General features: G+C 40.8%; 1 protein-coding gene across 3 annotated transcripts in view; it reads left to right on the forward strand.

The window, feature by feature from the left end:
- The window catches only part of DENND1A (DENN domain containing 1A), a 532,587-nt gene that overhangs the window by 251,028 nt on the left and 256,256 nt on the right, over window positions 1–25,303 (forward strand). For all 3 annotated transcript variants that reach the window (XM_070045680.1, XM_060300451.1, XM_060300453.2), the window contains exons 6-7: window positions 19,525–19,605; window positions 23,515–23,568. In XM_070045680.1, the coding sequence (XP_069901781.1) occupies window positions 19,525–19,605; window positions 23,515–23,568 (135 nt within the window). The remainder of the gene's footprint in view (window positions 1–19,524; window positions 19,606–23,514; window positions 23,569–25,303) is intronic.

Consider the following 25,303-nt stretch of genomic DNA (forward strand, 5'->3'; position numbering starts at 1 on the left):
CAAGTGACCTAACCAGCTGTCCCACTTCCCATTTCAGTAGGGCTTTCTTGTGCTTTTACAGTAATTTTTTTAAGGGTCTGAAAATCACTTTAAAAGTTCAGCTCTACCTCACTGTACGTTTGGAAGAAATGGTATGTTGAAGTACCCTCCATGGGCGTCAAGGGGCAACTGGATCTGTATTTAGACTTTTCACGCCCACAGTTTTTAGGTACCGTAATAATAGAAGCATTTCCCCCATGCTAATAAAAACGTTGTAAATCTTTTTCACAGCTGCATACCATGTACCTTGGTTTACTGAGACATTTCCTATTACTGGAAATTTTCATTATTTGGGATTTTTTTTCACTATTATAAGTGTAGCTATTAGCATCTTTGAGCATAAAACATTTTCTTCATTTTGGAATGTTTCCTTAAGAAGAGAATCTCAGATGGGCCATTTTAAGGTTAGTGGACATAAACATTTCAAAAACATTTGCCAAACTGCTTTCCAAAAGAATTGTACTGTTTTCTTAAAAGATAGATACCCTTTACTGGCAATGTACGAGAGTGCCCGGGTCACCATACTCTCACCAGTATCATTTGTTGAATTCATTGTGTTCTTGACAAGTGAACAGTTCTCATTGTTTTAATTGCATTTCTTTGATTATTAGTAAGTTGAATATTTGTCCATATATCTAACTTCTTATATTTTCCTTTTTTGTAAATGGCCTAAGATTTTTAATTAAAGAGATATATTATTATTAACTGTTAGAGAATTTTTTTCATCATATTTTCTACAGAACATTAGTTCTAAGAAATGCTCCACTCAAAAAGGGTTACCAGGGCTTCCCTGGTGGCACAGTGGTTGAGAGTCCGCCTGCCAATGCAGGGGACACGGGTTCGTGCCCCGGTCAGGGAAGATCCCACCTGCCGCGGAGCGGCTGGGCCCGTGAGCCATGGCCGCTGAGCCTGCGCGTCCGGAGCCTGTGCTCCGCAATGGGAGAGGCCACAACAGTGAGAGGCCTGCGCACCGCAAAAAAAAAAAAAAAAGGGTTACTATAGTTGAGTGATATTGGGTCAGGGAAAGGGAAAGCTGTGTCTCATCTTTGTCTCCTTAAGATTCATGTAATATAGGCTCTGAAAAGTCCTACAGTGGAGAAATCTGTGTCACCCAAATATTCCCAACTTATTTGGCCCCATATGCTTTTAATTCCATGACAAGTATTAACATTCTGAGATGCCAGTGTTTCCTGGAACACACTTTGGGAAATGCTAATTTTGGAGAAAAGGTGGAAATTGTGTGAATAATGGATAAATCTTTAAGTTAGATTGACTTACTGGCAAATGTATTCCAGAGACCACAGTAAATGGGAGGAATAACTAATAGAAATGGCTCCCTAGATCACTACACTCACTCTCAAAGGATGCTTAGATATCAGGGAATTCTGTCCTAAAAGAAGTGATGTACTCTTTGATGAATGAGTTAAGAGGCCACCTTGGGTCTGTTCATTGATTGCTGATTCACAGTTCACTTTTGTCAAACATTCAGTTTTTCATTCAAAATGAAAAGAGGTCTTTAGTAAATAAAATTATATAGCATGTAGGCTCTTAACAGTCTTAGAATTGGAAGTTAACTCACATTTTTTTCCTCCCATATATAAGCTCCAGTCAGTTAAAAAAAAAAAAAAAACTTACTAGACTTTGGAAAACATGTCTTGGGATACAGGAAAGATTGGGTAGGTACAAACTATGCATAGGAGAGATAGTATTATTACCCTGTAAAATTGGTGTATCCATCCTCTGCGCTGTTGCCCCAGATAAGGACCCTGCCTGTTGGAGTGTTAAAGACTGAGATTAGTGATGTGTTTTAGTGAAGTCTGTTTCCCTTATACAAAGGATTCTTTTTATTAAATTTCTTCTGGTTAAAGGAATTATGACACACATGATAGGTAGTCTGCCTACAACTGGCTTAATTGTTTGCAAGGTGTGGGTTATCAGATTAGAACATGAGGAAAGAGCTTTCATTAAAAAAAACAGAATCCCTTCCCCAAGTCCAGAAGTCATTGGGAAAGTTGGGCAGGGTAGGTAGGCTTCAGCTGGAGGTGTGGGGAGTGACCATGATGGCTCAGCATGGAGTGCCTGAGCCTAAGCTACATTATGAGAGTGTCTGTTTAATTCACTGACACAACAGGGTTATCAGGCCCTGAGTAGGGCAATGATGGCATCCCTGTGGAAGGGATGGCAGAGGGTGAGGAGGGCATCTAAGCCAGAGAGCAACCTGGCTGAGGGTGTTGGAGGCTGAGGAGTGAGGCATTTATTTTTGTGGAACAGTGGTGTCAGTGGCTTGGCATCATCTGGCCACCAGATATCAGAACTTCAGTGGGATCTAGAGGAGCCCTGTGGGAAAGAGGACAGCAGCAGTGGCCCAGCACTAGGGTGTTGGAGCCTGGGGTGAGGAGGGCATTTTTTATTGGTGGGAGGTCTGAGGGAGGGAGGCAGACATTGGTGGCCTAGCATTGGCTGTCAATGTTCGAGCAGGGCAAGGAGGGCATCTAGATGGAGAGGGAGGTAGGGGCAGTGAAAAAAGATTGCTTACATACAAGCAAGTAAATATATTAAGAAAACAGGGGCAGGATTTTTCACTTTTGTTAGATTATTGTTACAAATATGTAAAGGGAGGAAACTAGAATGATTCCCATGTTGGATTAGAATTAGAGCCATGGGTATGAACCCATGGCTTTCAACATATGTGATATAGAAAACAGAGATGTAACTGTGTATTGTAGGTCTGTGTGTGTGTGTGAGTGTGAGTGATATATTCCCTGTCTCTATCCACGGAAAGGGTCTGGGGTCAACTATACACAGGTAGCAATGAGCACAGCAAAGTGCCCAAATCTTGGTTTCTAAATTCATTTCCTACTAAAAGGAGCCAGGACTCCCTGAAGAAATGTCTAGTTCCAGAGCTGAGGCACGGAAAAGTATGAGTCTGTAATATCTTTTTGTGCCAGAAGTAATGTAGTGCTCAAAACATGTTGGAGAGAGGGGAGGAATCAAGATAGCGCAAGAGGAGGACGTAGATTCACCTCTCCTCATAAGGACATCAAGAATACATCTACAAATGGAGCAGTTCTCACAGAGCACCTGCTGAACACTAGTGGAAGACTTCGGACACCTAAAAGGACCAGAAAAATCCCCACGCAACCGGGCAGGACCAAAGAAAGAAAAAAAGAAAAGAGGAAACAGAAAGGGACCAGCACCCCTGGTGGGGAGCTGAAGGTGAGGAGAGGTTCCTGCACTCAGAGAGACCCCCTCAGGGAGGTAAATCAGCTGGGACAGAGAAGGAGCTTCAGGGCATCGGAGGGGAATGCAGCAACCTGTCTGTGGAAGGCAGGAGAGAGTAAGATGTGCCTGCGTGGTCTGTGCTGCAGCGCTGCGCACCCCAGCTTGAGTCGTGTGTCTCCTGGTATGGAGGGGTGCTGGGTGCTGGAAAGTGGGGTTTGGAGAGCGGACCCACGGAGGGAACAGCTGTGGTCTGTGAAGAGACAGACTGAAGGGACGAGAGTAAGGAACTCCACAACCGGGCAAGTTTGCGGAAGCCCAAGCCACCGTAGAAGCAAGGCGCCATTGTTGAGTGGTGCACAAGGGGCGGGGCGGCCAGGGCAACCCCCTTCCCCACCCATCGGCCCCTGCCTCCACAGGCACTGGGAGGGTCACTCATCTGAGCAGGATTGCCCTTGCTTCAAGCCAAGGCCTCCTCTGCCTGCGCAGGCTCCGGGATCCTGAGCGCTGCCCCCACCAAGCCTCCTCGGGAATCAGCCCTGGGCGCCCCAGCCTGAGACAGGAATCGGCCAAGGCAGGCAGGGGCTGAGTGCTAAAGCGTGGGGTTGGGAGAGCGGACCCAGGGTGAGAACGGCTATTGGCTGCGTGGAGACAGGCGGAAGGGACTGGAGTGAGGAGCTCAGCTGTGTGGAGACAACCTGAGGGGATGGCAGTGAGGGGCTCCGCGGCCAGGAGCACTTCTGGAGGAAGAGTGGGCTGCCTTGGAAGCGAGGCGCCATTGTTGAGTGGCACACAATGGGCGACGCCGCCATCTTCGGACTCTCTTGCCACACGGCAGCCCCTGCCTCTGCAAGAACTGGGAGGGACTCCCACCGGAGCAAGCACGCCCCAGTCTGTTGCAACTTCCTGCCAGTGCCGCCCCTGCAGGCACTAGAAGAGGATCCCATTGGAGGAAGCGCATGCACCCCACTTGTGGCCGCCTTATCCCTCCGCGGCCTGAGCCAAGCAAGTGTGCCTCAGTCAGCCGCCGCTTTTTCCCCGTCTCACCTGGGCGAGGACCAGATGCTTGAGGGTAACCCACATGCAGAGGCACAGGTGGGACCAAAACCAAAGCTGACTCCCAGGGGCTGTGCAGCGAAGGCAGAGAAACAGAAATCTCTCTCTGCAAGTGCGCAAGCTGCAGATTAAATCCCCACGATCGGCTTGGTATACCCTGCGTCTGTGGAATATCTGAAGGGACAACGAGTGCTCCCACAACTAAGACTGGTCTGGCTTTAGCAGCTGTGGACTTTGGGGGCAAGTACACGCGGGAGTTGGACCAGGTCAGAGTCTCAGCTGCCCCCACTGTGCCCAAAGCGGGCCCAGAGACCTGCCTAAAGGTATTGGAGGGCCTCCTGGAGAGGCGCGGGGTGCTGTGGCTCACTGTGGGGGCAAAGACACTGACCGCGGAGGCCCCAGGAAAATATGTGGTTTTGGTTTCATTTTGTTCTGTTATTTTATTTATTTTTATTTTTATCTTTTTAACATCTTTATTGGAGTATAACTGCTTTACAGTGGTGTGTTAGTTTCTGCTTTATAACAAAGTGTATCAGCTATACTTATATCCCCATATCTCCTCCCTCTTGGGTCTCCCTCTCACCCTCCCTATCCCACACCTCCAGGTGGTCGCAAAGCACCGAGCTGATCTCCCTGTGCTATGCGGCTGCTTCCCACTAGCTATCTATTTTACGTTTGGTCGTGTATATATGTCCATGCCACTCTCTCACTTTATCCCAGCTTACCCTTCCCCCTCCCCGTGTCCTCAAGTCCATTCTCTAGTAGGTCTGCGTCTTTATTCTTGTCCTGCCCCTAGATTAGTCAGAACTTTTTTTTTTTTTTAGATTCCATTTATATGTGTTAGCATACGGTATTTGTTTTTCTCTTTTTGACTTACTTCACCCTGTCTGACAGACACTAGGTCCATCCACCTCACTACAGATAACTCAATTTTGTTTCTTTTTATGGCTGAGTAATATTCCATTGTATATATGTGCCAAATCCATTCATCTGTCGGTGGACAGTTAGGTTGCTTCCATGTCCTGGCTGTTGTAAATAGAGCTGCAATGAACATTGTGGTACATGACTCTTTTTGAATTATGGTTTTCTCAGGGTATATGCCCAGTAGTGGGATTGATGGGTCATATGGTAGTTCTATTTTTAGTTTTTTAAGGAACCTCCATATTGTTCTCCATAGTGGCAGTATCAGTGTACATTCCCACCAACAGTGCAGGAGGGTTCCCTTTTCTCCACACCCTCTCCAGCATTTATTGTTTGTAGATTTTTTGTTGATGGCCATTCTGACTGGTGTGAGGTGATACCTCATTGTAGTTTTGATTTGCATTTCTCTAATGATTAGTGATGTTGAGCATCCTTTCATGTGTTTGTTGGCAATCTGTATGTCTTCTTTGGAAAAATGTCTATTTAGGTCTTCTGCCCATTTTTGGATTAGGTTGTTTGTTTTTTTTGATATTGAGCTGCATGAGCTGCTTGTAAATTTGGAGATTAATCCTTTGTCAGTTGCTTCATTTGCAAATATTTTCTCCCATTCTGAGGGCTGTCTTTTCGTCTTGTTTATGGTTTCCTGTGCTGTGCAAAAAGCTTTTAAGTTTCATTAGGTCCCATTTGTTTATTTTTGTTTTTATTTCCATTTCTCTAGGAGGTGGGTCAAAAAAGATCTTGCTGTGATTTATGTCATAGCGTGTTCTGCCTATGTTTTCCTCCAAGAGTTTTATAGTGTCTGGCTTTACATTTAGGTCTTTAATCCATTTTGAGTTTATCTTTGTGTATGGTGTTACGGAGTGTTCTGATTTCATTCTTTTACATGTAGCTGTCCAGTTTTCCCAGCACCACTTACTGAAGAGGCTGTCTTTTCTCCATTGTATATTTTTGCCTCCTTTATCAAAAATAAGGTGACCATATGTGCGTGGTTTTATTTCTGGGCTTTCTATCCTGTTCCATTGATCTATATTTCTGTTTTTGTGCCAGTACCATACTGTCTTGATTACTGTAGCTTTGTAGTATAGTCTGAAGTCAGGGAGCCTGATTCCTCCAGCTCCATTTTTCTTTCTCAAGACTGCTTTGGCTATTCGGGGTCTTTTGTGTTTCCATACAAATTGTGAAATTTTTTGTTCTAGTTCTGTGAAAAATGCCATTGGTAGTTTGATAGGGATTGCATTGAATCTGTAGATTGCTTTGGGTAGTAGAGTCATTTTCGCAATGTTGATTCTTGCAATCCAAGAACATGGTGTATCTCTCCATCTGTTTGTATTATCTTTAATTTCTTTCATTAGTGTCTTACAGTTTTCTGCATACAGTTCTTTTGTCTCCTTAGGTAAGTTTATTCCTGGTATTTTATTCTTTTTGTTGCAGTGGTAAATGGAATTGTTTCCTTAATTTCTCTTTCAGATTTTTCATCATTAGTGTATAAGAATGCCAGAGATTTCTGTGCATTAATTTTGTATCCTGTTACTTTACCAAATTCATTGATTAGCTCTAGTAGTTTTCTGGTGGCATCTTTAGGATTCTCTATGTATAGTATCATGTCATCTGCAAACAGTGATAGCTTTACCTTCTTTTCCGATTTGGATTCCTTTTATTTGTTTTTCTTCTCTGATTGCTGTGGCTAAAACTTCTAAAACTATGTTGAATAATATGGTGAGAGTGGACAACCTTGTCTTGTTTCTGAGGAAATGGTTTCAGTTTTTCACCGTTGAGGACGATGTTGGCTCTGGGTTTGTCATATATGGCCTTTATTATGTTGAGATGAGTTCCCTCTGTGCCTACTTTCTGGAGGGTTTTTATCATAAACTGGTGTTGAATTTTGTCGAAAGCTTTTTCTCCATCTATTGAGATGATCATATGGTTTTTCTCCTTCAATTTGTTAATATGGTTTATCACATTGATTGATTTGCATATATTGAAGAATCCTTTCATTCCTGGGATAAACTCCACTTGATCACGGTATATGATCCTTTTAATGTGCTCTTGGATTCTGTTTGCTAGTATTTTGTTGAGGATTTTTGCATCTATGTTTATCAGTGGTATTGGCCTGTAGTTTTCTTTCTTTGTGACATCTTTGCCTGGTTTTGGTATCAGGGTGATGGTGGCCTCGTAGAATGAGTTTGGGAGTGCTCCTCCCTCTACTATATTTTGGAAGAGTTTGAGAAGAATGGGTGTTAGCTCTTCTCTAAAGGTTTGATAGAATTCGCCTGTGAAGCCATCTGGTCCTGGGCTTTTGTTTGTTGGAAGATTTTTAATCACAGTCTCAATTTCAGTGCTTGTGATTGGTCTGTTCACATTTTCTATTTCTTACTGGTTCAGTCTCAGAAGGTTGTGCTTTTCTAAGAATTTGTCCATTTCTTCCACGTTCTCCATTTTATTGGCATATAGTTGCGTGTAGTAATCGCTCATGATCCTTTGTATTTCTGCAGTGTCAGTTGTTACTTTTCCTTCTTCATTTCTAATTCTATTGATTTGAGTCTTCTCCCTTTTTTTCTTGATGAGTCTGGCTAATGGTTTATCAATTTTGTTTATCTTCTCAAAGAACCATCTTTTAGTTTTATTGATCTTTGCTATTGTTTCCTTCATTTCTTTTTCATTTATTTCTGATCTGATTTTTATGATCTCTTTCCTTCTACTAACTTTGGGGTTTTTTCTTCTTTCTCTGATTGCTTTAGGTTTAAGGTTAGGTTGTTTATTTGAGAGGTTTCTTGTTTCTTGAGGTAGGATTATATTGCTATAAACTTCCCTCTTAGAACTGCTTTTGCTGCATCCCATAGGTTTTGGGTCATCATGTTTCCACTGTCATTTGTTTCTAGGTATTTTTTGATTTCCTCTTTGATTTCTTCAGTGATCTCTTGGTTATTTAGTAGTGTATTGTTTAGCCTCCATGTATTTGTATTTTTTACAGATTTCTTTTTTCCTGTAGTTGATGTCTACTCTCATAGCATTGTGGTCGGAAAAGATACTTGATACGATTTCAATTTTCTTAAATTTACCAAGGCTTGATTTGTGACCCAAGATATGATCTATCCTGGAGAATGTTCCATGAGCACTTGAGAAGAAAGTGTATTCTGTTGCTTTTGGATGGAATGTCCTATAAATATCAATTAAGTCCATCTTGTTTAATGCATCATTTAAAGCTTGTGTTTCCTTATTTATTTTCATTTTGCATGATCTGTCCATTGGTGAAAATGGGGTGTTAAAGTCCCCTACAATGATTGTGTTACTATCAATTTCCCCTTTTATGGCTGTTAACATTTGCCTTATGTATTGAGGTGCTCCTACGTTCGGTGCATAAATATTTACAATTGTTATATCTTCTTCTTGGATTGATCCCTTGATCAATATGTAGTGTCCTTCTTTGTCTCTTGTGATAGTCTTTATTTTAAAACCTATATTGTCTGATATGAGAATTGCTACTCCAGCTTTCTTTTGATTTCCGTGTGCATGGAATATCTTTTTCCATCCCCTCACTTTCAGTCTGTGTGTGTCCCTAGGTCTGCAGTGGGTCTCTTGTAGACAGCATATATACGGGTCTTGTTTTTGATCCATTCAGCCAGTCTGTGGCTCTTGGTTGGAGCGTTTAATCCATTTACATTTAACGTAGTTATCGATATGTATGTTCCTATTACCATTTTCTTAATTGTTTTGGGTTTGTTATTGTAGGTCTTTTCTTCCTCTTGTGTTTCCTGCCTAGAGAAGTTCCTTTAGCATTTGATGTAAAGCTGGTTTGGTGGTGCTGAATTCTCTTAGCCTTTGCTTGTCTGTAAAGGTTTTGATTTATCCGTTGAATCTGAATGAGATCCTTGCTGGGTAGAGTCATCTTGGTTGTAGGTTTTTCCCTTTCATCACTTTAAATATGTCCTGCTACTCCCTTCTGGCTTGCAGAGTTTCTCCTGAAAGATCAGCTTTTAACCTTATGGGGATTCCCTTGTATGTTACTTGTTGTTTTTCCCTTGCTACTTTTAATATTTTTTCTTTGAATTTAATTTTTGATAGTTTGATTAATATCTGTTTTGGTCTGTTTCTCCTTGGATTTATCCTGTATGGGACGCTGCACTTCCTGGACTTGACTGACTATTTCCTTTCCCATATTAGGGAAGTTTTGAACTATAATCTGTTGAAATATTTTATCAGTCCCTTTCTTTTTCTCTTCTTCTTCTGGGACCCTTATAATTTGAATGTTGGTGCATTTAATATTGTCCTAGAGGTCTCTGAGATTGTCCTCAGTTCTTTTCATTGTTTTTTCTTTATTCTGCTCTGCAGTACTTATTTCCACTATTTTATCTTCCAGGTCACTTACCCGTTCTGACTCAGTTATTCTGCTATTGATTCCTTCTAGAGAATTTTAAATTTCATTTATTATGTTATTCATCATTGTTTGTTTGCTCTTTAGTTCTTCTAGGTCTTTGTTAAACGTTTCATCTATTTTCTCCATTCTGTTTCCAAGATTTTGGAGCATTTTTACTATCATTACTCTAAATTCTTTTTCAGGTAGACTGCCTATTTCCTCTTCATTTCTTTGGTCTGGGTTTTTACCTTGCTTCTTCATCTGCTGTGTGTTTCTGTCTCTTCTCATTTTGCTTAACTTACTGTGTTTGGGGTCTCCTTTTAGCAGGCTGCAGGTTCATAGTTCCTGTTGTTTTTGGTGTCTGCCCCCAGTGGCTAAGATTGGTTCAGTGGGTTGTGTAGGCTTCCTGGTGCAGGGGACTGGTGCCTGTGTTCTGGTGGATGAGGCTGGATCTTGTCTTTCTGGTGGGCAGGACCGTGTCCGGTGGTGTGTTCTGGGGGTGTCTGTGACCTTATTATGATTTTAGGCAGTCTCTCTGCTAATAGGTGGGGTTGTGTTCCTGTCTTGCTAGTTGTTTGGCATAGGGTGTCCAGCACCCTTGCTGGTTTTTGAGTGGAGCTGGGTCTTAGCGTTGAGATGGAGATCTCTGGGAGAGCTTTCGCCATTTGATATTATGTGGAGCCGGGAGGTCTCTGGTGGACCAATGTCCTGAACTCGGCTCTCCCAGCTCAGAGGCACAGGCCTGACACCCGGCTGGAGCACCAAGACCCTGTCAGCCACATGGCTCCGAAGAAAAGGGAGAAAGAAAGAAAGAAAAAATTAAAGTTATTAAAATTAAAAAAATTATTAAAAAGTAATAAATTAAAAAGTAATAAAAAAAGAAAAGAGAAAACAGAAAGAAGAGAGCAACCAAATCAAAAAGTAAATCCACCAATGATAACAAGCGCTAAAAACTATACTAAAAAAAAAAAAAACAACAGAAAAAAAACCCTAGGACAAATGTTAAAAGCAAAGCGATACAGACAAAATCACACAAAGAAGCATACATATACTCACAAAAAGAGAAAAAGGAAAAAATATATATATATAAAAAAAAAAAGGAAGAGACCAACCAAATCAATAAACAAATCTACCAATGATAATAAACTCTAAATACTAAACTAAGATAAACATAACACCAGAAATAAATTAGATGCAGAAAGCAAACCCCAAGTCTACATTTGCTCCCAATATCCACCACCTCAATTTGGGGATGATTCTTTGTCTATTCAGGTATTCCAGAGATGCAGGGTACATCAAGTTGATTGTGGAGATTTAATCCGATGCTCCTGAGGCTTCTGGGAGAAATTTCCCTTTCTCTTCTTTGTTCACACAGCTTCTGGGGTTCAGTTTTGGATTTGGCCCCACCTCTGCATGTAGGTCACCTGAGGGCATATCTGTTCTTTGCTCAGACAGGCGATGGTTAAAGTAGCAGCCGATTAGGGGGCTCTGGCTCACTCAGGCCAGAGGGAGGGAGGGGTATGGAACGCGGGGTGAGCGTGCGGCAGCAGAGGCCGATGTGATGTTGCAGCAGCCTGAGGCATGCTATGTGTTCTCCCGGGGAACTTGTCCCCGGATCATGGGACCCTGGCAGTGGCAGGGAGCACAGGCTTCCAGGCGGGAGGTGTGGATAGAGACCTGTGCTTGCACACAGGCTTCTTGGTGGCTGCAGCAGCAGCCTTAGCGTTTCATGCCTGTCTCTGGTGTCTGCGCTGATAGCCGCAGCTTGCACCCATCTCTGGAGCTCATTTAGGCGGTGCTTTGTATCCCCTCTCCTAGCCCACCCCAAAACAATGGTCTCTTGCCTCTTAGGGAGTTCCAGACTTTTTCCCGGACTCCCTCTGAGCTAGCTGTGGCACACTAGCCCCCTTCAGGCTGTGTTCATGTAGCCAACCCCAGTCCTCTCCCTGGGATCTGATCTTTGAAGCCAGAGCCTCAGCTCCCAGCCCCCGCCCGCCCTGGCCAGTGAACAGACAAGCCTGTCTGGCTGATGAGTGCTGGTCAGCACCAATCCTCTGTGCAGGAATTTCTCCACTTTGCCCTGTGCACACCTATTGCTGCACTCTCCCCTGTGGCTCTGAAGCGTCCCCCCTGCCCACCACCTGTCTCTGCCAGTGAAGGGGCTTCCCAGTGTATGGAAACTTTTCCTCCTTCACAGCTCCCTGCCAGAGTTGCAGGTCCTGTCTCTATTCTTCTGTCTCTGTTTTTTCTTTTTTCTTTTGCCCTACCCAGATACGTGGAGAGTTTCTTGCCTTTTGGGAAGTCTGAGGTGTTCTGCCAGCATTCAGTAGGTGTTCCATAGGAGTTGTTCCATGTGTAGATGTATTTCTGTTGTATATGTGGGGAGGAAGGTGATCTCCACTCTTACACCTCTGCCATCTTGAAGGTCTCTCCCTGTTTTTATTTTTATATGTTCTCTAAGAAAAACGTTTTAAAATATATTTTTTATTTTTCTATCTTTATTTTACTCTTTTGTTTTGTGTTTCTTTGGTTTTGTTTTTCTTTGTTTTCTGTTTTTATTAGTTTTTTTTTCATTGTTTTCATTTTGGGGTTCAGCTGTTTGTTTTCTTGTTTTGGGGGGGTTTTTGGCCTTTTTTTTTTTTTTTTGCTTGTTTTTGTTTGGTTTTGTTTTTATCATTTGTCTTGGGTTTTGTTTGTTTCTCTTCTTTTGCTTTTTTTCTTTCCTTTTTTTTGGGGGGGGGCCATGCCATGCAACTTGCAGGGTCTTAGTTTCCCTGCCAGGGGTCAGGCCTGAGCCCCTAGGGTGGGAGCGCCAAGTCCAGGACTGCCAGAAAATTCCCAGCCCCAGGGACTATTAATTGGGGTGAGCTCTCACGAGGTCTCCACCAAGATCTAAGATCTCACAACTGCCTGCATGCTCCACTGCTGGATGCCCCAGGCCAAACAACCACCAAGACAGGAACACAGCCCCACCCATCAGCAGACAGCCTGCTTAAGGTCGTACTAAGCTCACAGACACCCGAAAAAATACCCCCTGACACAGCCCTGCCCATCAGAGGGACAAGACTCAGCTCCACCCACTAGAGCTCAGGCACCAGTCCCTCCCTCGAGGAAGCCTACACAAGCCCCTGGACCAACTTCACCCACCAGAGGGCAGACAAAAGAAACAAGAAGAGTTAAGACCCTGCAGCCTGTAGAAAGCAGACCACAAACATAGTAAGTTAGACAAAATGAGACGACAGAGAAATATGTTTCAGACGAAGGAGCAAGGTAAAAACCCACAGGACCAAATAAATGAAGAGGAAATAGGCAATCTATCTGAAAAAGAATTCAGAGTGATGATAGTAAAGATGATCCAAGATCTCAGAAATAGAATGGAGGCAGAGATCGAGATGATACAAGAAATACTTAACAAGTACCTAGAAAAACTAAAGAACAAACAAACAGTGATGAACAGCACAATAACTGAAATGAAAAACAGACTACAAGGAATCAGTAGCAGAATAACTGAGGCAGAAGAATGGGTAAGTGAACTGGAAGATAGAATAGTGAAAATAACTGCCACGGAGCAGAATAAAGAAAAAAGAATGAAAAGAAATGAGGACAGTCTCAGAGACCTCTGAGACAACATTAAACAAACGAACATTCAAATTATACGTGTCCCTGAAGAAGAAGAGAAAGAGAGAGGGTCTGAGAAAATATTTGAAGAGATTATAGTTGAAAACTTCCCTAACATGGGAAGGGAAATAGTCACCCAAATCCAGGAAGCACGGAGAGTCCCAAACAGGATAAACCCAAGTAGAAACACGCCAAGACACATATTATTCAAACTAACGAAAATTAAATACAAAGAAAAACTAAAAGCAACAAGGGAAAAGCAAAAAATAATGTACAAGGGAATCCCCATAAGGTTATCAGCTGATTTTTCAGCAGAAACTCTGCAGGCCAGAAGGGAGTGGCAGGATATATTTAAAGTGATGAAAGGGAAAAACCTACAACCAAGATGACTCTACCCAGCAAGGTTCTCATTCAGATTCAACAGAGAAATCAAAAGGTTTACAGACAAGCAAAAGCTACGAGAATTCAGCACCACCAAACCAGCTTTACATCAAATGCTAAAGGAACTTCTCTAGGCAGGAAACACAAGAGAAGAAAAAGACCTACAAAAACAAACCCAAAACAATTAAGAAAATGGCAACAGGAACGTACATATTGATAATTATGTAAATGGATTAAATGCTCCAACCGAAAGACACAGACTGGCTGAATGGATAAAAAATACAAGATGTGTATATATGCTGTCTACAAGAGACCCACTTCAGACCTAGGGACACATACAGACAAAGTGAGGGGATGGAAAAAGATATTCCTTGCACGTGGAAATCAAAAGAAAGCTGGAGTAGCAATACTCATATCTGACAAAATAGACTTTAAAATAAAGACTGTTACAAGAGATGAGGAAGGACACTCTGCAGTGATCAAGGGATCAATCCAAGAAGATATAACAATTGTAAATATTAATGCACCCAACATAGGAACACCTCAATACATAAGGCGGATGCTAACAGTCATAAAAGGTGAAATCGACAGTAACTCAGTAATAGTGGGGGACTTTTACACCCCACTTAACACCAATGGACAGATCATCCAGACAGAAAATTAATAAGGAAGCACAAGCTTTAAATGACACAGCAGACCAATTAAGGTAGACTTACTTGATATTTATAGCACATTCCATCCAAAAGCAACAGAATACACATTCTTCTTGAGTGCACATGGGACATTCTCCAGGATCGATCACATCTTGGGTCACAAATCAAGCCTCAGTAAATTTAAGAAAATTGAAATTGTATCAAGCATCTTTTCTGACCAGAACACTGTGAGATTAGAAATCAGTTACAGGAAAAAGAAAAACTGTAAAAAATACAAACACATGGATGCTAAACAACATGCTACTAAATAACCAGTGGATCACTGTTGAAATCAAAGAGGAAATAAAGAAACAAATGACAGTGAAAACATGATGACCCAAAACCTGTGGGATGCAGGAAAAGCAGTTCTAAGACAGAAGTTTATAGCAATACAATACCACCTCAAGAAACAAGAAACATCTCAAACAACCTAACCTTACACCTAAAGCAACTAGAGAAAGAAGAACAAACAAAACCCAAAGGTAGTAGAAGGAAAGAAATCATAAGATCAGAACAGAAATAAATGAAATAGAAACAAAGAAAGCCGTAGCAAAGATCAATGAAACTAAAAGCTGTTCTTTGAGAAGATAAACAAAATTGATAAACCGTTAGACTCATCAAGCAAAAAAGGGAGAGGACTCAAATCAGTAAAATTAGAAGTGAAAAAGGAGAAGTTACAACTGACACCACAGAAATACAAAGTATCATAAGAGAGTACTACAAGCAACTCTACGCCAATGAAATGGATAACCTGGAAGAAATAGACAAATTTTTAAAAAGGTACAACTTTCCAAGACTGAACCAGGACAAAATAGAAAATATGAACAGACCAATCACAAGTAATGAAATTGAAACTGTGATTAAAAAATCTTCCAACAAACAAAAGTCCAGGACCATATGGCTTCACTGGTGAATTCTATCAAACATTTAAAGAGCTGACACCTTTCCTTCTCAAACTCTTTCAAACAATTGCAGAGGGAGGAACACTCCCAAGCTCATTCTATGAGGCTACCATCACCCTGATACCAAAACCAGACAAAGATATCACACACACACAAAAAAAATCACAGACCATAATGTTCTGGTGAACATAGAGGCAAAAATCCTCAACACAATACTAACAAACAGAATCCAATAACACATTAAAAGGATCATGCACCATGATCAAGTGGGATTTAGCCAAGGGATGCAAGGATTCTTCAATATACACAAATCAATCAGTGTGATACATCGTATTACAAAGTGAAGAATAAAAACCATATGATCATCTCAATAGATACAGAAAAATTTTTTGCCAAAATTCAACACCCATTTATGATAAAAACTCTCCAGAAAGTGGGCATAAAGAGAACCTACCTCAGCATAATAAAGGCCGTATATGACAAACCCATAGCAAACATCATTCTCAGTGGTGAAAAACTGAAAGCATTTCCTCTTAGATCAGGAACAAGACAAGGATGTCCACTCTTGCCACTCTTATTCAATATAGTTTTGGAAGTCCTAGCCATGGCAATCAGGGAAGAAAAAGAAATAAAATGATTACAAATTGGAAAAGAAGAAGTAAAACTGTCACTGTTTGCAGATGACATGATACTGTACACAGAGAATCCTCAACATGCCACCAGAAAATTACTAGAGCTGGTCAATGAATTAGGTAAAGTTGCAGGATACAAAATTAATGCACAGAAATCTCTGGCATTCCTATACAATAAGGATGAAAAATCTGAAAGTGAAATCAAGAAAACACTCCCATTTTCCACTGCAACAAAAAGAATAAAATATCTAGGAATAAACCTACCTAGGGAGACAAAAGACCTGTATGCAGAAAAGTATAAGACACTGTGAAAGAAATTAAAGATGATACCAACAGATGGAGAGATATACCATGTTCTTGGATTGGAACGATCAATATTGTGAAAATGACTATACTACCCAAAGCAATCTACAGATTCAGTACCATCCCTATCAAATTACCAAGACCATTTTTTACAGAATTAGAACAAAAAATTTTACAATTTGTATGGAAACACAAAAGACCCTGAATAGCTAAAGCAATCTTGAGAAAGAAAAATGGAGCTGGAGGAATCAGGCTCCCCGACTTTAATACTACAAAGCTACAGTAATCAAGACAGTATGGAACTGGCACAAAAACAGAAGTATAGATCAATGGGACAGGATAGAAAGTCCAGAGATAAACTCACATACTTATGGTCACCTAATCTATGACAAAGGAGGCCAGAATAAAAAATGGAGCAAAGGCAGCCTCTTCAATAAGTGGTGCTGGGAAAACTGGACAGCTACATGTAAAAGAATGAAATTAGAACAGTCCCTAACACCATACACAAAAATAAACTCCAAATGGATTAAAGACCTAAATGTAAGGCCAGAAACTATAAAACTTTTAGAGGAAAACATAGGCAGAACACTGACATAAATCGCAGCAAGATCTTTCTCGACCCACCTCCTAGAGTAATGAAAATAAAAACAAAAATAAACAAATGGGACCTAATTAAAAGCTTTTACACAGCACACAAAACTATGAACAAGACGAAAAGACAACCCTCAGAATAGAAGAAGATATTTGCCAACGAATCAGCTGACAGGGATTAATCTCCAAAATTTACAAACAGCTTATGCCGCTCAATATCAAAAAAACAAACAACCCAATCAAAAAATAGGCAGAAGACCTAACTAAATAGACATTTCTCCAAAGAAGATATAGAGATGGCCAACAAAAACACATGAAAAGATGCTCGACATCACTAATTATTAGAGAAATGCAAGTCAAAACTACAATGAGGGGGCTTCCCTGATGGCGCAGTGGTTAAGAATCCCCCTGCCAATGCAGGAGACATGGGTTCGAGCCCTGGTCCGAGAAGATCCCACATGCCACAGAGCAACTAAGCCCGTGCACCACAACTGCTGAGCCTGCCCTCTAGAGCCTTTGAGCCACAGCTGCTGAAGCCCGCGCGCCTAGAGCCCATGCTCCGCAACAAGAGAAGCCCGCACACCACAACGAAGAGTAGCCCCTGCTCGCCGCAACTAGAGAAAGCCCGTGCACAGCAACGAAGATCCAACACAGCTATAAATAAATACATACATACATACATACATACTACAATGAGGTATCACCTCACACCATTCAGAATGGCCATCATCAAAAAATCTACAAACGGTAAATGCTGGAGAGCGTTTGGAGAAAAGGGGAGTCTCCTACAGTGTTGTTGGGAATGTAAATTGGTACAGCCACTATGGAGAACAGTATGGAGGTTCCTTAAAAAACTAAAAATAGATACATGCACCCCCGTGTTCATTGCAGCACTATTTACAATAGCCAGGACATGGAAACAACCTAAATGTTCATCAACAGAGGAATGGATAAAGAAGATGTGGCACATTTATACAGTGGAATATTAGCCTTAAAAAGGAATGAAATCATGCCATTTGCAGAGACATGGATGGACCTAGAGACTCATACAGAGTGAAGTAAGTCAGAAATAGAAAAATATTATATAATATCACTTATATGTAGAATCTAGAAAAATGGTACAGATGAACTTATTTGTAAAGCAAAAATAGATACACAGATGTGGAGAACAAACAAATGGATACCAGCGGGGGAAGGGATGGTGGGATGAATTGAGAGATTGGGATTGACATATATACACTACTGTGTATAAAATAGATAACTAATGAGAACCTATGCACAGGGAACTCTACTCAATGCTGTGTGGTGACCTAAATGGGAGGGAAATCCAAAAAAGAGGGGATATATGTATAGCTCATTCACTTTAGGGAAAATGAGTGATCGCACAATAGAGACCTCAGGTGAATTAATCAAATGATTAAAGTGAACATCATCAGAAATGGGATGAATTGAAATCTGAATCAATAGAAAACATCAAACAAGTGAGTGTTATTTTATAAAATGGTTGGTCTCACTGTCAGGTTCATACAAATCCAGGAAAGACTTAGGAACTGTTCCTGACTGATGAAAACTAGAGAGTCACAGCATTTGAAGGCAACATGTGATTCTGAACTGGATAATTTTGCTATCCAAGGACATTATTGGCACAGTTGGCAACACTTGGTGGGATCTGAGGATTAGATGGTAATGTTGTTTCAGTGTTAATTTCCTGATTTTGATGATTAATTGTTGTTATGTAGGAGAATGTCCTTTTTATTTATGGATGTTGGGACATAATGTGGGTAACTCTCAAATGGAAATAAAGTTTTTTTGTACTGTCGTGTGATTATTCTGTAAATTTGAGATTGTTTCAGAGCAAAATTAAACTTGTGTACCTGCACACGTTCATTTCTACCCCCTGAGAAATTTGAGTAACTTATGAATTCAGATTGAAACAGGATTTTACTTTGGGCCCATCCTCTTTTCCCTCTCCTTTAAATTCACTAACAAAGACAGCTGTGGAACAGGGGAGAGGGCTCCGGGTTTGAACACAGAAAACCTGTGATTAGCTCCTGGCTGTGCAACTTACCAGCTGGATGATTTGAGTCAAGTTCCTTTACCCTTCGGAGCCTTAGTTTTCAACCTGTAAAGTGAGGTAGTTGTGAGGCTCAAACACCTACCAAATGGGTACAAATGTAAGTTTATTACTGTTTTATCAGCACAGAGAATTCCACAGGGTGGGAGAAACAGCTTTTGGATAATTCCGTAAACAGTGTTCTTTTGAGCATTTTAAAGGTGAACCTGTTTTCAGTCGAAGAATTTGTACTGCTTTGCATTTCATTTTGTGGCTCAGTTTCACTAATTAAAATGCACAGCCACCATCCTGTATTCCATGCTGCTGTAGTAGTTCATTTTTAACTTTCCATAATTGGAGGCTGCTGTGTATCCAGTGAACACTCAATAAAATTAATTGAGGGTAATGATGATGAAGACAAGATCTATAGTGTCATCGTTATTTCTCCCTACCACCCCCGCCCTGTAAGCTGGGGTTGTTTGCATTTAAAAGTTGTTGCTATGGAGTTGAGAGGATAGATTTGCTGAGAGCTTATGGTATATGATCCATAAAAGGCGGTCATGGTAGGTGTCTCACTAAGTAGAAAATGTCAAACTTGGTGTGGGCGGATCTGTTTGGCTCTTTTATTGAGCCTAAGCAGTGTCTTTTGTCCAACCCTACTTGAATATCAAACCTATTTCTGTTGTGTGCCCAGACCTCCCTGCAGGTCTCTGACTAAGGGCTCAGCCCTGCCTTTGTTACTTAGGCCTTTTATTTCTTTCAGGAGAGTCAGTGGAATGAGCTTCTTGAAACTCTGCACAAACTTCCTATCCCTGACCCAGGAGTATCTGTTCATCTCAGCGTGGTAAGTGGCGGCAGAATATTAGCAATCACTGAGAAACCTTTCCATTATTAACAGTAAGAAAGAGCCAAATGGGATTGTCTTCTGTCATCCGCACCTTCCCCACCTCCAAGTACTCTGAGACCTCAAGACAGGCCAGGGAGATGTATTTCTTTCTTTCTCTGGGATCCCAAATGCCCCCAGGCTCCTCTCTTCCTGGCTGTCATCCCGTCGCTATCATCTCCTGAATGGCAGTTGCTGGGCTTGGAATGGGATGGCTGACCCCTGCCTCCTCAGCCCCTGTGGGGCTCCTTGCCTCATGCTTTGCCCCCCTAGCACTGCTGTGTCTGCCCCTTCACTGAAGCCCATCCTGCCACCCCTGAACCTTCACCGCCTTTCCCCTGTTTACCAGGGTAACCCCCCTTAGCTAAGGTTTTCTTTTTTTGCCCCAAGCAGCTTGTACACTTTGCAGTACTTAGTCACAAAACACGTTGGAACAACCTGTTTTCCTGTCTCTGCCACTGGACTGTACGCCCTCAAGGACAGGGATAGAGACTGTCTAGCACAGTTCCTGGCCAGATCGTTTCCTTGAACTCTTCTATGTACATGCTATGTGGTCTGTAGTGTGCCAGGGTGGAAAAGCCTCTGAATTACAAATTGGGAGATTTCGATCCCCAAGTCATAGTTTTGCCAATGACCTGAGTGATCTTAATCAAAACCTTTAACTTCGTGGGTCTCAATTTCCTCATCTGTCAGATAAGGCATCAGATAAGGAGTTCTTTTCCATATTTCAGTTACTGCAGTTCTCTAGGTCAAACCCTTGTCACCACCTTCATCAGAATTCTCAGATGGATCCCCTTTGACCAGCTATTGATTATCCAGGGGCTATTTCCCCCATGTTGTGGGGTCTGAATGTTTAAGAAGTGTTGTCTTTCAGCTTCAGTAGAACCAGGTACAGTGTTGGTATTCAGTGGTAATTAACTTGGTATTTTCCCTCTTAAAGAAAATGAACATATAGGGGGGTTTTTTCATGATGATCACATTGAAAGCAATATTACTGCCAATAACTAATAATAGATCTGTTATATACTAAGTTCCTAATTTATGCCAAGTATGCATCTCTAGTGTTCAAAACAACTCTACAAATAGATATTAGCATTCTCATTTCATAGTTGAGGCTTAGAGAGAAAAAGATTCTTGCCCATCCAAGGTCGTGTGGTTAATAAGTGAGATCGGGGCTTTTAAACCCAGGGCTGACTTCCAAGCCTATGTTCTTTCCACTAGGCCATGAGTGTTGAAAGAAAGGGAGGAAAGAAGGAACTGGTAGAGGTTTTTGCTCATTTTAATGGAGCATAGGAAGGAAAGAAACCTTTTTCCAGAAATTTGTGTAAGGAAGAGTGTCTGGAAAAGATGAAGAAATGAGCTTTAAACCTGCCCCAGTCATTGCCACATAGCGAAGCAACTTTGCCTTTGTCTCTGTCCCTTTTCCTAAGCAGCTTGATCTCACTGTTTCAGTCTGTAATGACATCTGACAGGTAGCTGGGGAGTAGCCTGGGTGGGTCACCAGCTACTGGGGAGGAAGGGCCTCTCCTTCCTTTGAGTGGCTGCCAGGCCTCAAGGACAAGCCATCGCAGGGGCAGGAAGAACTGTTGGGGGTGGGGGCGGGTTGCAGCTGTTTCATGCCAGTGGTTTCTAGGAATGTTTCTGACCTCCTCTGGTCCCAGCATTTCATGGGCGATGGAGCAAGACAGAATCTCAAAGGACAGCCTGGGGAGTAGTTGGTTTTGGAATTGAGTAGGCTCACTATTTACAATCTGTTGCATTTGTAAAGGCAGATATTTTCTTCTTTCCTCTTCACAAGGAATTCCTCTCTCCATGTTGCATTTCTGAAGGGTTAGTCTCAACTGTATTATAGAGCCTGAAAAATTGAAAAATGGCAGTCTTGGACTTTCTGTCTTGAGTCACGAGAGAATGTTTCTGTGTGTCTTCTATAGGTGATTGAGAAAAATAGGAATATAAACGAACAGTTGAGAGAGTAATAATAATTTTCTATTAAAATATCATTTATGGAATGCTAGGCACTTCACATATATAACATTTATTCTTCACAGCAGTTCTGAAGTAGGTATTACAATTCCCATTTACAGGTTAAAAAATTGAGGTTCTGAGCTATTAAGTGAAGTGGCCTAAGATCACATAACTATTAAGTGTCTGACTCTGTGGTCCCTGTCCTTTCTCCCTCACTGTGCCGATCCTTATTCTGTAACTCCATCACCATGTGGACTTCCATTACTGAACATTTCCTGGGACTCCCTTTTAGCCATTTGGTATAGAATTTGGTATCTCATGGCATCAAATTTAACCTGTATTTTACTTTTATTATTTTAATCCTCATTGTTGACTTGAATTAATTAACTAGTTTCCAGTTAGTTTCCCATAACTAATATGCTACATAATCTCTGTCATAATGCTTCATAGATAATGTTTTGACACAAACCCACAGATTTTGGAATAGTGCACTGCAGGGGGTGTTTTTTAAGTTATCTTTTAATTTTTTTTTCTTTTTACTTTTCAGTTTATTAGTTTAATTCAAATGGCTTTAGCTATAATTTTCTCATTAAAAAGCACACGTATAACAGTCTGTTATCGTGGAAAGAGCATAGCTCTAGTTATGCAGACCTGGTTTCAATCCTAGTTCTGTCACCTACTAGCTGTATGACCTTAAGTCACTTTACCTCTCTAAGCCTTAATTTACCCATTTGTAATATGGACATAATATCTATCTTAAATTTTGCTGTGGAAATTAGAGATACTATTTATAAAGTACCTGATATAAAGCCTTCCATGCAGCAGGTGTTCATAAATATCTGCTGAATATTAGACAAATAGCTTATACTGTTATTGTTGCCATTTTCGTTATTGCAGTTGTCCCCCAGGCCTTTCATTTCAGGAAGCCTGTACAACTCATTTTTCCAGAGACCTACTTATTTTGCAATTATCCAAGAATGGGGAGTGGGGAGAACTTCCTGAAATGTCACTTGGGGGTCTAGGTTTGAACTTTGGCCATGGCTAAGCTGACTTTCTCTGTATGTGACCCTTCCTGGCCTTTGCACAATCCCTTCTTTAATTGGCCAGCACCAGGCTCTTTCCATTCCTGCTTGCCATTGTTCTCTGAGTCTTTAGTAGCACGGAGGAGGTGTCATCAGTTCAGCCTGTTTTCATTTAACTCAGAGACACATGCTTGTTACAAACATGGAGATGCCTCCTTGAAAGTTCTCTGAACAGGTCAGGTTTTCAACTCCACTGAGTCTCCAGCTCCCTTCACTGGAATTTGCACTGGAAGTCAGGAGGCTTATTTGCAGAGCATGCATAGTGGAGAGACTTTCTCCACTGTTAGCCATCTGCAGTGTCTCAGGGCAGCAGTCCTTCCACTGGAGCTGTCCTTAACATCCCTTGGGCCTTCGGGGCAGATTTGGCCCGCAGCTTGTAGATGGATATAATCTCAGGTGCTGAAATGAAATGGCAGCTTTGGTTGGTAAAGACCATTCCTAAGTGAACCTAGTGATATTTGGTCCCCAGTGTCCACTTGCCTCACCGAACAATAAATTATGAAGTCTGTAGCTTTCATGTGTTCAGAAACCTGCAAACATCGTGAAAGAATTTGGCCTTTAACTTCCTTGAGCTGTTCTTTTGTATCTCAAAGAAGTTCCTCTTTCATAGAAAAGAACTCCATCTACCAAACGAATGATTTAATGCATCTGGCTTTAATCCAACATTATCCTAAGGAAATATTCCATAGACTGTTCTCTATGAGGGAAACTCTGTTTCTTCATCTGAGTGAGGAATTATCTTCAGATCATTTACCTGATTTCTGAATAATGTGCTTGTTACATACTTTTGCAGAAATAAATAGCTTTTGTTTTTCTTTTCCAGCATTCTTATTTTACTGTGCCTGACACCAGAGAACTTCCCAGCATCCCTGAGAATGTGAGTACTTGGACAGGGGTGGATTAAATTTTTATTCCTCTTTGTTTTTTTACTAATTTTGAAAGAAAATAAAAGGATATATTTTCCCATTATAAAAATAATGCATTATGAAAGTAAAACCAAATAGAGAATATTTTAAAAATATAGAAAGTATAAAGACAAGGAAAGATCATTATTCATACTTCTCAAAGGTAATCACCTATTAACATGTTGATGTCTCATTGTAGTCTTTTTAGAATGTATTATTTACATAGTTAGAATCACCTATTACATAAGCATTTTGCCATTTCATTCACAGTCATTTTTGTTGGCTGCATAATATTCAATTTGCTATGTAGCTTATTTAGCTATTTCCTCGCTGTTGTGAATTTAGGGGTTTTTAGTTTTTGCTGTTGTAAATAAAATGCTTCTATGTAAAGAACTTGCCATATAAAGATTTCTTTATTAGGGTAGATATACTCAAGTAAAATTATTTTCCTACTACATTTCTATATTGACTTTTAAGAAAGTAAAAGTAATTGTTGGTAGAAGTGTGAGGACCCCCATCCCCACCTCTTAAAGACTTAGCAGTGAACTTGAGTCTGAGGGAGCAGAGGGTAATATTTGCCCTCTGAACAAGCCGAATGACGTTATCTAGCCTAGGCTTAAGACGTATTTTCAAAATGTTTTACTCGGATTGTGAATAGTACTACGTAGAATTAAATATAGAATCACCACCACTAAGGCACTTGGTTGCTTTTTAAATTGTGGCAAAATGTACATAATGTAACATTTACTGTTTTAACCGTCTTTAAGTATATATTTCATTGGTAAACACATTCACATTGTTGTGCAACTGTCACCAACATCCATCTCCATTTTTTCATCTTTCCCAACTGAAACTCTGTGGCCATTAAATAACCCTTTAAACAACAACTCATTTCCCTCCTCCTCCCATCATCACCTGGCAACCACTATTCTTTCTGTCTCTATGAATTTGATTACTCTAGGCACCTCATTTAAGTAGAATCTTACAATATTTGTCCTTTAGTGTTTGGTGTACTTCACTTAGCATAATGCCTTTGTGGTTCATCCATGTTGTAGCATGTGTCAGAATTTCCTTCTTTTTTTAAGGCTGAATAATATTTCATTATATATACGTAACATACTACGTTTCATTTATCGGTCGATGGACGCTTGGGTTGCTTCCACCTTTAGGCTATTGTGAATAATGCTGCTTTGAACTTTGGTGTACAGATTGAACTTTGTGTTCAATCCTTTTGATTCTTTTGGGTATGTACTTGATTACTTTTTTAAAGTACTGGAATAAGTCAGGTAATCACATTTAATTAATGAAGTTAGGCTATAGTGTTGTGATTAGGTAACAGTCTTAATAAGCTGGGATTGTCGAAGATATTCACAAAGTTTACTATCTATGTGATTAGGCTCTGGTGGAAAATATTGCTTTTTTTTGGTTTGACATTAAGTAATAAAAAAATCCACACCACAGTTACCATTTTAACAACAATAGCTAATGTTCATTGAGTACTAGTGCTTGTCAAATAAGGTATTCAATGCTTTACCTGTATTTTCTCATTTACCTCTCATAATAAGCTTAGGTAGTCAGTACCCTAATTATTATTTTATATAAGGAAACAGAGGTCCTGAAAACTTAAGTAACATATTCAAGGTCCTACAGCACAGAAATGGTAGAACTGGAATTCAAACATTGATCTTTCTGATACTAGAAACTGAG

The sequence above is a fragment of the Globicephala melas genome, chromosome 6 (genome assembly GCF_963455315.2).
Source record: "Globicephala melas chromosome 6, mGloMel1.2, whole genome shotgun sequence".
Taxonomy (NCBI): domain Eukaryota; kingdom Metazoa; phylum Chordata; class Mammalia; order Artiodactyla; family Delphinidae; genus Globicephala; species Globicephala melas.